Genomic DNA, 13,404 nt, shown 5'->3' with positions numbered 1-13,404 from the left:
GATGCAACCATGGGTCCATGCAGTAATGTAGTATTTACTACTGAGGTAAATCTGCATGTAAGTGGGCCTGCACAGTTCGCACCTGTGTTGTTCAAGGTCAACAGCACTCAGAGAAACACGAGGACATGTCAAAAGAACAAAGACGTTTGCTTCCAGGAGGTGACCATGGCAAACGTGAGTATCAAAGATAATAAAGATAGTAAGGAAATTTACCCCACTGGAAAATATAAGAAACCATACTAACAAAAAGAAAGAAATGAATAAAAGAGAAGACCAAAAAGAAGTGATATTTACACTGTTTCAAAACATCATAAAATGTTACTAAAGGGGAAAAACTAGAGTGCAGAAGGTGACCAGATACCACTTACTCAAGTGGGCAAAGTGAACATCTAATGGGACAAATCAAAACCCTGCACCGTCTGACAAGCTGCCATCAGAATCCCACAGCATCACTTGTCATATTCCTGCCACATCTGTACAACCTGATTTAACCATGCGGAAATAAACCTGAATTGAGAGAAATTTTACAGAATAACTGTCCTGCAAAAAAGATGCTTACTCTTTAGAAGAAAAGTTATGACCAGCCTATACCTAGACAGCATATTAAAAAGCAGAGACATTACTTTGCCAACAAACGTCCATCTAGTCAAGGCTATGGTTTTTCCAGTAGTCATGTATGGATGTGAGAGCTGGACTATTAAGAAAGCTGAGCACCAAAGAATTGATGCTTTTGAACTGTGGTATTGGAGAAGACTCTGGAGAGTCCCTTGGACTGCAAGGAGATCCAACCAGTCCATCCTAAAGGAAATCAGTCCTGAATGTTCATTGAAAGGACTGATGTTGAAGCTGAAACTCCAATACTTTGGCCACCTGATGTGAAGAACTGACTCATTTCCCTGATGCTGGGAAAGATTGAAGGTTGGGGGAGAAGGGGATGACAGAGGATGAGATGGTTGGATGGCATCACCGACTCAATGGACATGAGTTCAATTCCGGGAGTTGGTGATGGACAGGGAGGCCTGGAGTGCTGCAGTCCATGGGTTTGCAAAGAGTCAGACATGACTGAGGGACTGAACTGAACTGATTCTTCAAAAATGTCAGGGTCAATGAATGACACTGCTTTATCAGCAAAGTCAGTGTACTATTCTAAATCCTATGTTGTCATTTCAACAATCTTCACATCTTTACCAGGGGTAGATTCATTTGCTCATTCTTTGCTCATTCATTAGAAGCAACTCTTCATCTGTTCAAAGTTTTATCATGAGATATCTGCAATTCAGTCACATCTTCAAGCTCCATTTCTAATTCTAGTTTTCTTGCTATTTCCACATCTGCAGTTACTTCCTCCACTGAAATCTTGAACTCCTCATGAAGGTTGTAATCAACTTCTTCCAAACTCATGTTAATGTTGATATTTTGACCTCTCACTATGAATCACAAATGATCTTAATGGCATCTACAAGGTGAACTCTTTTCCAGAAAGTTTCCAATTTACTTTGCTCAGATCCATCAGAAGAATCTCTATTTATGGCAGCTTATTTCTTAAATAATAAAACTTGAAGGTCTAAATGACTCCTTGATCCATGGACTGCAGAATGGATGCTGTGCTAGCAAGCATGAAAAAAACATTAATCTCATTGTGTATCTCCATCAGGGTTCCAGAATGACCACTGTTTTGTCAATGAGTAGTAATACTTTGAAAGGAAGCTTTTCTTCTGTGCAGAAGATATCAACAGTGGGCTTAAAATAATCAGTAAACCATGGTGTACTGTCATCCAGGCTTTTTCCTTTATAGGGCACAGGCAGAGCAGACTTAGCATAATTTTTAAGGGTTCTAGAATTTTCAGAATGGTAAATGAACACTGGCTTCAACTTAAAGTCACCAACTGCATCAGCCCCTCACAAGAGTCAACCTGTCCTCTGAAGCTCTGAAACCAGGCACTCACTCCTCTCTAGCTAAGCCAAGTCCTAGATGGCATCGTCTTCCAGTATAAAGCTGTTTTGTCTATGTTGAAAGTCTGTTATTTAGTGTAGCCACCATTTCAATACTCATCTTAGCTGGATCTGCTGGATAATTTGCTGAAACTTCCCCATTAGCTATTTCACCTTACACCTTCATGTCATGGAGACAGCATCTTCCCTTAAGCCTCATGAACAGTCTCTGCTACCTTCAAACTCTTCTGCAGCTTCCTCACCTCTCTTAGCCTTCAGAGAATTGAAGAGACTTATTAGAGTTTTAGGGCTTCCCTTGTAGCTCAATTGGTAAATCTGCTTGCAATGCGGGAGATCCGGGTTCGATCCCTGGGTCAGGAAGATCCCCTGGAGAAGGAAATGGCAACCACTGCCAGTATTCTTGCTTGGAGAATCGCATAGACAGAGGAGCCTGGTGGGCCACAGTCCATGGGGTCACAAAGAGTCAGACACGACTTAGCAACTAAATCATCATCAGGGTTTTGCTCGAGATTTGGCTTTGACTTTAGGGAATGTTGTGGTGGTTTGATCTTCTATCCAGATCATTCAAACTTTTTCCATGTCATCAAAAAGGTTGTTTCACTTTCTTATTATTCCTGTGTTCATGGAATAGCACTTTTAGTTTCAAGAACTTTTCTTTTGCATTCACAACTTGGCTAACCAGCAGAGAGGTCTAGTTTTCAGCCTATCTTTGCTATCAACATGCTTTCCTCACTAAGCTAATAATCATTTCTAGCTTTTGATTTAAAGTAAGAGATACCCAACTCTTCGCTTCACTTGAACACCTGGTGGCTCAGACGGTAAAGAATCTACCTGCAATGCAATAGGCTGGGGTTTGATCCCTGGGTCAGGAGGATCCCCCAGAGAGGGAAATGGCAACCCACTCCAGTATTCTTACCTGGAGAATTCCATGGACAGAGGAGCCTGGCAAGCTACAGTCCATAGCATTGCAAAGAGTTGGATACAACTGAGCAACTAACACACACACACTCACAGAGGCCTCTGTAGGGTTATTAACTGCCCTAATTTCAGTACTGTTGAGTCTCAGGGAACAGGGAGACCTGAGAAGGGGAGAGATAGGGAACGGCTGGCTGGCGGGGCAGTGAGAACACATATTTCACCAAGTTCACTGCACTATCTCATGTGGGCACGGTTCATGAGGACAATTAATTACAAAGCCCGAAACAATTACAACAGTATTATCAAAGATCACCAATCACAGCTCACTGTAAGAAATAACAATGAAAAAGTGTGAAATATTCCAAGAATTACCGAACTATGACACAGAGACACGAAGTGTACCAGTGCTATTGAGATGACAGACAGCCTCAATGCAGCGTTGCCACAAAACTTCAGTTTGTAAAAACTGAATCTGCAAGTACAATAAAACACGGCCTACTTGTGCTAAAGTAGGGACTATGGGCATTTTGTCAAATAGTTTAAGAAAACAGAAGTTCTTTCTACTGCAGTTGTAATTTTTCTCTAGGTCTGAAATTGTTTCAAAATAAAAGTAAACAAAAATACAAACACAGAGACACACAAACATACACATACACAGGCAATCTTCACTTTTGCAACTACAGTGTGAACCGAAACTTGCATACCTCCGATTCCTGACCTCACAGTACACAATTCCAGAACAGGCACGGCAATGTGCTAGTGTGGAAACTAAGAGTTTTTAAAAAATACAAAACTTTACTTTTCCTAAAAAGATTTTGTATGTTTAATTTCTACACTGAAGTATTTTCTACCTAATTTTATACAGAAATGTCATACACATAAAACTGTTAATAAAATCAGAGGTTTCAAAAACAAAGAAAAATGGTCTATTTCTTAAACTATGGTAACGTTTTCTTATTATTCTTCCAAATTTAGTTAAAAAGTAGTCTTTTCAAACCATTCAAAATTTTATAACGACAATGAAAATTAACCATAAAACCTTCCACTGGCTCTGGAAAAGACACTTCCATTTGGGAATGATATCTCTGTCCAAAGACTCCTTTTCCCTTTGTGATCTTTCCCTTTTAACTACTATTTCCAGCATTAATGGCAAGATCATACAATTCTTCCTTCAGTGTTTAGAAGAAATGATCACAAAGACACCAAGTGAAAACTGCAAGGTCCAAATCAGAGTATGTTATTTGTATAAAAGGAGAAGCCAAAAGAATACATATAATCATTTGTGAAGACACAGAAGTTATCCAGAAGAATACATTTAGAAACTAAGGAAGGGAAGTGGATGGCTGGGAGACAGGGAATGGAAGAACACTTTTACTATTATCCTTCAGTTCTTCTAAATTGTACTTTGTGGGACTTTCCTTGTGGTCCAATGGTTAAGAATCTGCCATCAATGTAGGGGACACAGGTTCAATTCCTGGTCTGGGAAGATTCCACAGGGCAACGAAGCCTGTGTGCCAGAACTAATGAAGCCCTAGAGCCCATGCTCTGCGACAAGAGAAGCCACCACAGTGGAGTGTGAAGCCTGCACTCCACAACTAAAGAGGAGCCCCAGAGAGTAATCCCCACTTGCTGCAACTGGAGAAAGCCTGTACATGGCAACAAAGACCTCGTACTGCCATATGTAAATAAATAAATTCTTAAATGTATTAAGTAAATAAGTAAATTATACTTTGTGAAGAAAATCTACTCAGAAAATAAAGGTCCGATTTAAATAAAAAACCACTTCAGACTAAGCAGATAAAACAACTAAGCAAACCCACTCCATGGACTACTAACTTTTTCAAATGAAATAATAATAAAAAATCAATTTTTACACTAAGGCTGTCAAAAACTACATATATTTCAAATAATTTCATATGAAAAGGCCAACTTAAAGGCAAATTTTATCCAAAATAGAACTGGAATCTTAACTTCAAAAATGAACAATGTAACTTTCAGATTTTTCCTAATTTATGTCTTAACATTTCAAAGACAGCATCCTTGAAGTTTAATACATGTCCTTGCCAATGTACACTCAGAAATATAACCAATCACATTTTCACGACATGTGTCTTTACACAGATGATGTGATTCTGAAAAATTAAAATTGTCAAAGAAAGATTATTGGAGTTGTCCAAGTTATTAAACTAGACACTTAACAAGTCTATGTCTGGAATCTGGGGCCCACTGATGAATCCCCATACCATGCTTTCCCCAATCCATAATGATGTAGTTTAAAAACATTAGAAACAATCTCACAAAACAACTACTACTACTAAACCCAATCCTTCCAATCGAGTAGTGTGCAAGGCCTCAATCTCTTCATGCACTATGGATTAAGATAAAATGCCAGATATTAAATATGCAGGTTGGTTACCTAACTCATTAGTTTTCACTGTTTAAAATCCACTGTTTTTTGAATGCCGATATATGAACATAGTTAGGCACCGGGTAATAAAGAGAAGAAAGTATCCCTGGCATGACCTAAGTATTGTGATCAGAGTCAAAAAAACCATGAGAGAAATGTGTTCAATGTCTACAAAAGGTGTAGCCCTAAGATACAGGAAGGACATAAAGATTATTCTGGAAAAGAATGAAAGTAGTAGTAAATAGATCAGCTGAATAAAATCAACTGGTATAGCAATAAAACAGATTTAGGTTCTAGAGACTACCCTGTTGAGAACAATGACAAAGGTTGTTTTTTGTTTGAAAAGGCTATGGCCTAGCAATTATGAGTTACAAGAAAAGAATATACAGTCAATGCTCTAACCAAAAACCTTATGAATCATTAAAAAAAAAAAAAAAAAAGTTAGCTAGCACAGAATACAACCTCAGAATTTGCAAGAAAGGTTCCAACCAACATTATTTGGGATGACACAACTGCAATCCTACTGGGCAAGTACCTTTCAATGCAAGGAAAGAAACTGAAGAAATAAATAAAAGAAATTAACTAATATATAAATATCTTACAGACTCAAATCCTTAGTGCTAGTATTTATGATGCTTTTACATATTTATATATTTGTAACATGAAACAATTCTGACCATTAGCGTAAAAGATCAGCCCTATAATTCCAATTTAAAACACTACTAACAGCTAACCTAGACTTGTAGTTTTAATCTGAATTTCACTATAAACAGTACTGAAACTTAAGATATTAAGATTCACCATGCTTGTAAGTTTATTAAATGTTTTAAGATTTACCATAAAAATTGTGAAGGTCTGTCTGAAAACTGAACTATTTACCAAATAGTGAATATATTTATTTAAACTGTTTTTTAAAGCTTAAAATATATTTGCAAAAGGGATAAAATGTAATTAAAGTCTCCTTTTAAAATGATTGCCTAAACTTACTATATTTATCTAAAAAGATTTGTTAGGTTGAACTTTAAAATTCAAGGGAAATTTGGGGTTTAAAATGTAACTTTGATAAACTATATACTAATTCTTTAAAACCAAAGGAACTTCCAAATAATTTTTTCTGTTTAGAAAAACCCACCTTCAAGGATACAAAATCCTACTTGACTCTTACTCATCCTTCAATATCTGTGCAAAATTCTTCCTTTTCCTTTAAGCCTTTCCTCTTCTCGTTTTTATTTTTTAACTTTACAATATTGTATTGGTTTTGCCATGTATCAACATGAATCCGCCACAGGTATACACTTGTTCTCCATCCTGAACCCTCCTTCCTCCTCCCTCCCCGTACCATCCCTCTGGGTCATCCCAGTGCACCAGCCCCAAGCATCCAGTATCGTGCATCGAACCTGGACTGGTGACTCGTTTCATATATGATATTATACATGTTTTAATGCCATTCTCCCAAATAATCCCACCCTCGCCCTCTCCCACAGAGTCCAAAAGACTGTTCTATACATCAGTGTCTCTTTTGCTGTCTCGTATACAGGGTTATTGTTACCATCTTTCTAAATTCCATATAAATGCGTTAGTATACTGTATTGGTGTTTTTCTTTCTGGCTTACCTCACTTTGTATAATAGGCTCCAGTTTCATCCACCTCATTAGAACTGATTCAAATGTATTCTTTTTAATGGCTGAGTAATACTCCATTGTGTATATGTACCACCGCTTTCTTATCCATTCATCTGCTGATGGACATCTAGGTTGCTTCCATGTCCTGGCTATTATAGACAGTGCTGCGATGAACATTGGGGTACACGTGTCTCTTTCCCTTCTGGTTTCTTCAGTGTGTATGCCCAGCAGTGGGATTGCTGGGTCATAAGGCAGTTCTACTTCCAGTTTTTTAAGGAATCTCCACACTGTTCTCCATAGTGGCTGTACTAGTTTGCATTTCCACCAACAGTGTAAGAGGGTTCCCTTTTCTCCACACCCTCTCCAGCATTTACTGCTTGTAGACTTTTGGATTGCAGCCATTCTGACTGGCGTGAAATGGTACCTCATAGTGGTTTTGATTTGCATTTCTCTGATAATGAGTGATGTTGAGCATCTTTTCATGTGTTTGTTAGCCATCTGTATGTCTTCTTTGGAGAAATGTCTATTTAGTTCTTTGGCCCATTTTTTGATTGGGTCGTTTATTTTTCTGGAATTGAGCCATAGGAGTTGCTTGTATATTTTTGAGATTAGTTGTTTGTCAGTTGCTTCATTTGCTATTATTTCTCCCATTCTGAAGGCTGTCTTTTCACCTTACTTACAGTTTCCTTTGTTGTGCAGAAGCTTTTAAGTGTAATTAATTAATAAATTAATTATGTTTATTTTTGCTTTTATTTCCAATATTCTGGGAGGTGGGTCATAGAGGATCCTGCTGTGATGTATGTCGGAGAATGTTTTGCCTATGTTCTCCTCTAGGAGTTTTATAGTTTCTGGTCTTACGTTTAGATCTTTAATCCATTTTGAGTTTATTTTTGTGTATGCTGTTAGAAAGTGTTCTAGTTTCATTCTTTTACAAGTGGTTGACCAGTTTTCCCAGCACCACTTGTTAAAGAGATTGTCTTTAATCCATTGTATATTCTTGCCTCCTTTGTCAAATATAAGGTGTCCATAGGTGTGTGGATTTATCTCTGGGCTTTCTATTTTGTTCCATTGATCTATATTTCTGTCTTTGTGCCAGTACCATACTGTCTTGATGACTGTGGCTTTGTAGTAGAGCCTGAAGTCAGGTAGTTCCATTCCTCCAGTTCCATTCTTCTTTCTCAAGATTGCTTTGGCTATTTGAGGTTTTTTGTATTTCCACACAAATTGTGAAATTATTTGTTCTAGCTCTGTGAAGAATACCGTTGGTAGCTTGACAGGGATTGCACTGAATCTATAAATTTATCCTTTTACCCTATGGCATGCCACTCCAGTACTCTTGCCTAGAAAATCCCATGGACGAAGGAGCTTGGTAGGCTGCAGACCTGGTAGGTTGCCAAGAGTCGGACATGACAGCGACTTCACTTTCACTCTTCCCTTTCATGCATTGGAGAAGGAAATGGCAACCCAGTCCAGTGTTCTTGCCTGGAGAATCCCAGGGACTGGGGAGCCTGGTGGGCTGCCGTCTATGGGGTTGCACAGAGTCGGACACAACTGAAGCGACTTAGCTGCAGCAGCAAAAAGAAAATAAATGTGTCTCTATCATTCAAACAGCTGATTTATTTTATTCTAGTGGCATAACTTTTATGAACAGTCTTCTTTAGGAATCTACATCGCGTATCCAAGGATCACATGTACTTTCAGAATAGGGACTGTATTTTATACTACTCTGCTGCTGCTGCTGCTAAGTCGCTTCAGTTTATACTACTCTCAATCTCTAAAAATATCTTACACAAGGCAATGCTAACACATAGTAACTATTGGTGGCTGATGAACTGAATTCTAACAATCTTGCATGCCTTTTCAAATGGACCATTACCTCTGTTACGTCCCAATGGTGTAAAAACTGATCCAAGTCAGTGAGGTAAAGTAGCACAGGGGAAAGCTGCGTCTGGATGACATGAGGCACTCCTCGAAGGCTCTGAAGCCAAGTCAGTTCCTCTTTTGAAAACCCTAATTTGAGTAAGAAAGCCAGTTTAAAATAAATTGCAAAGCATGTAACATTCTCAAATAATTTTTAAAAAATAGACATGTATCTTCAAGTTAAATTGTTCAAGCTGTTTTCCCTGAATTTCTTCATGTATTATTTTAAAAAATGAAATGCCAGCAATGTAATAAAATTCATATAATTATGTACACAAAGATGTGACCTGAATCAAATGTGTAACACATCAAGAAACAATATTATACCCCTTACACTGAGGACTTTCCACCTTTATACTGAAATAAATGTGAAAGACATAATCATTCTAATTAATGTCAGGTTTAAAAAGCAAATGAACAAGAGTAACAACATGCTCCTTCATACATATACCAAACTCGTATTCTTACATAATAGCCTTTCAAATGTTTTAAAACTATTCCATCCCTCCTAAGTCTATTTCTTCAACAATTACTGTGTACTTTCTTCTACCTATCCTATATAGTAAGATTTCTGATTCTCTTACCACCTCTATTATACCTAATCTGACCTATACAAACAACTTGCCAAAGCCCCTCCTGAAAGACAGCTCTTAGAATGATCAGAACACCAGCACAATGTGGTCTGACCCCAGCTACCTGCTTTGATGTTTTCAGATCACTGCACTTCCACGAACACGCCCTAAAGAGTCATCATCTGGTTTGGAAGCCATATCACACTCCTGACTGAGTCCTCATGAGTTTCCTAAAACCACTAAACCCTCTGACAGGTACTACTAATTAAAACATAAAGCCCTCACACCCATCTCAAATGCATACATCCAAAACTATCAAACACACACATACAAGTCTACTTGTTTCTCTTATATAATATTTATCTTGCGACATTCAGCTCTTTATCAGAACCTTCCAAGCTATTTTGCGATTCTGACTTAACATATTAAATAAGTCTCTTAAGTTTAAGTCTTCAGAAAATTTCAAACACTGTCATCTTTATCATCCAATTACAAAACACTGAAGACAGTACAATCATTTAAAACAACAGTAATAATACTTACCAATCTAACACATCAAGACTCATGTTACTAATTTTTCTTTGAAACCAATGGAAAGCAAAATATGGCTAATTAAAATCTGACGTTTTTCCTAACACACTGACCATTTTAAACATGTTTAAAATGAATATTCTGTTCACCATCTTATTAAACTATGCAGCGAGGTTCAAAACTTGGACCCAAACAGCTAAGACAGTAAATCTCAGGAGAATTTTCATCCTAGGTTCTTTTCCTTTCCTTAACTTGGCAGCTCAGTGTAGTTACCTGTAAGTGTTGAAAATAAGAAGCTGAAATAGTCCGCATTACTGATGTTTAACTGAACACTTCCATTCTGTTCTTTCACTGAAGACTTCCATCCAGAAAATGACAATCTATAATAAATGGAGACCTAGTACTAGAAGTGACCAACTTGAAGACTCAGGAATGAAGCACAGAATATACGACTATTTTTCTTTATTGAAAACAAGTCTAATTTAAGAGCTCAGACTCATGTATCATCTTTACATATAAGGGTTCAAGTACCATAATATGGAAAACATTTTTAGCATATATTTATGTAAAGTTTCCTTGAAAAGCATAACCGGTCCACATATATGGTACAACTTAAAAAACTTTCCACAGCACTCAAGACTCAGATTCCAGGCCAAGATGAAGTCCTGCTTTTCAGTAGCAGGTCCAGCCGCTGTGTGTTTACTCCCTCGTCTTTATAAGAAAGTCTTGCCCTGCTTACATAAATGAGCTAGGTTTAAACAAGCTCCTGCTTCCTACCTGAGCAAAAGCGTCTTAACTAGGTAAAGAATACCTCAATTTAAAGCCACTCTGTGATAACTATGCATTCCTATACTTTGCAAAGCTTTATAACTAGTCTACTTCACAATACTGCAGCTAAAGTATTGGTAGGGGACTTAAGGGAATAGCTAAACATAAAGCAGCTTCTCATTAAATGAAGATCATCTGGTTCCTGCTATGAGATCAGTTTCCAGTGATATCTTTAAAAACTCTCTTCAAGGTAAGACTAAGGAGGAATACAGCAAATGTCAACCATGGATACAGCAAAAAAAAAAGAAAAAGGAAAACCTGAGAATAATCAGATCCACAAAGCTAAGACTACAATTTTTTATCACAGAAATCTGAATAAATGTCAAGACAAAATTAGGAGTTTCTAATTCAATGAGAAGAACTTAAATTTTTTTACCACTGAAATAACTGTATTTATTAACATTCTTAAAAGTTGGGGAGTTAAAAATAATGGAAACATTCTTCTGAATCATTCCCACTTAAAGGACTTCTCTTTGCTTAAAGGGCTATGGAGGGAATATCACAAGCTAAGAGGTTATAAAAAGTCAGAGATGCTCAATGGAAATGAGTACAAAATGGTGATTAGAAAACAAACCAATATCCTCTTGAACCCAGAGAAAACTGTGCCATCCAGTGGCTAAAAGGGGTAGCAAATCCATTTAAAAACCTAGTTTGGACAAAAGACAAGCAATGTATCACACTGTCCTTAAAACTACCATGACCATATATCCTGGACGCACCAGAACACTTCTGAGAATAGAAGAGACGCTTTCATCAATTATGCTTGGACAACAAAAGTAAACCAGACCTGCTCCTGGCAGCCCAGCTCGCATATTCACTCTGCTTCAAAACCAGGCTGAATTTCTCAGTAACTTCTCCCTTCTCTGATATTTTTATCTAACAGTGTAGATTACGTTTCCACATCCATGTCTTACGTTCCCCAAACCAGCTGTAAATTAACTAGGGGCAGAGAGGATAAGGAAGAGTAAAGGTCAGCAGAACAACACAGGTGGATGGAGGGGGAGAAAAAACTCAAACTCAAAAAAGCTCTAAGTGGATGGTAATATAGGTAGGAACAGCAATTCTAAGTACAGTTTTTAAAAGATAAACTAAACACCAACAGTTTTAAGTTGATGGGTTTTTCACACATTGAACAAACTGAGATGATCTGCTCTTAGATAAACTCCCTCTGCTAGAGACAACAGTGTCAGAACTATAATACCCAAAGTGAACTAGATCGTAGAGCCCAATTAATATAACAGATGAAAATCAGAAATTATTAAAGGAATATTTCAGGAAAATTAACCTGGCAACAGTGCATGAAATACATGGAGCTGAGAAGCAAGACTACTTACAGGTGGGAGATAATGAAAAAGCTGGCTGGTTTACAGTCATGATTAAGGACAGAAAGGGATATTTTGAAGAAAAAAACAAAGATATGAAATAACCCAGGTGACTTCTAAGGAACCAAACATTATTCTTCAATTCTAAATCTAGAAAAAGTTATGCAATAATAATACCACTGGCCTGGGAAAGTTGAAAAGCCCCTATTTTGTTAGTTTGAATAGGGACAATACATCTACAGAAAGAGAAGTCTACTAAGACTCTGTGCACATGCTAAAAGGCCAAATTTAACTTAGTAGACTTTTAACTACATGACAATTTGCTTTCGATGATTATAAACTTCTATTACCATTACTTGTAAATTACTATTTTCTCAGTACGTGCCACAAATAAAAAGGTAAAAAAAGACTTGTGAAAAAATCCTTGACAAAAGTTACTGAGCATAAGTCAATCATAACTGATGCCAATAAATACTAAATACAAGTTCTAAAGAGAATTAATTTTAAGAGGTGTTCCAAAGTTGCTTTTAAATGAATGTTAAAACAGATCCTCCACTAGTTCTATCATGGGAAAAGCGTGCCCTCTACTGGAAGTTAACAGACATGAACCCACTTAAGTTAAATTGTATTTCTTAAAGACCTGGCATTAAGTACTGAACTAGACAAAGAGGGGTTTCACATATAGGCAACACATTGCAAACAGCTCTCTTTTGCTAAAAGGAAAAAGTTATTATCAGTTATGAAGCACACTTTGGGTGACAACATTCAAACATACATCCTATTCTGGTATGAAGAGACTGGCAAACAAAGCTAAAGAAAATCTACTAATAAAGTGAGCTACTCCTGTTTAATTGGGACACAGGATCTGCACAAGAAGCCAGCTACAGCCTAGATTCAATTCCTGCCTAAACCTATCAGACCCTGGCCTTGAGCCACAATCAGTAACAAACGGCTGAATACAAAAGTACTATGCCTGATACAAACATTAAATTTTATAGGATACTTTGAACACTCGCAACATTAAACACTATTAGTTTTAAGACGTTTGAGGGTAAAACGGTACAGTCACACTCTGGAAAGTAGTTCCTCGAAAAATTAAACAGAAAATTAACATATGATGCAGCAATTCTACTTCTGGGTATACAGCCAAAAGAATTAAAAGGATTCAAAGAGGCATCTGCACACCAATGTTTACAGTGGCATTATTCATAATAGCCAAAAGGCAGAACAACCAAGTATCCATTGACAGATGAATATATCAAAATCACGAAGACAAAATAGTGGTAAACAAGGGCTGGGAGAAGGGGAAATAATCAGTAGAGTTTCAGTCT

At 37.3% G+C, this 13,404-nt stretch overlaps 1 protein-coding gene across 1 annotated transcript in view; it reads right to left on the bottom strand.

Moving 5' to 3' along the window:
* LOC113897461 (testis-expressed protein 10-like) overlaps positions 1–13,404 on the bottom strand; it is a 32,981-nt gene that overhangs the window by 16,193 nt on the left and 3,384 nt on the right. The window contains exons 4-5 of the mRNA XM_027550215.1: positions 10,197–10,303; positions 8,777–8,910 (exon numbers count right to left, since the gene is read on the bottom strand). Coding sequence (XP_027406016.1) covers positions 8,777–8,910; positions 10,197–10,303 — 241 coding nt within the window. The remainder of the gene's footprint in view (positions 1–8,776; positions 8,911–10,196; positions 10,304–13,404) is intronic.

This window comes from Bos indicus x Bos taurus, chromosome 8 (assembly GCF_003369695.1).
Source record: "Bos indicus x Bos taurus breed Angus x Brahman F1 hybrid chromosome 8, Bos_hybrid_MaternalHap_v2.0, whole genome shotgun sequence".
Taxonomy (NCBI): domain Eukaryota; kingdom Metazoa; phylum Chordata; class Mammalia; order Artiodactyla; family Bovidae; genus Bos; species Bos indicus x Bos taurus.
Note: the sequence above shows the minus strand (reverse complement) of the source record. Positions and strands in the feature narration are given on the sequence as shown.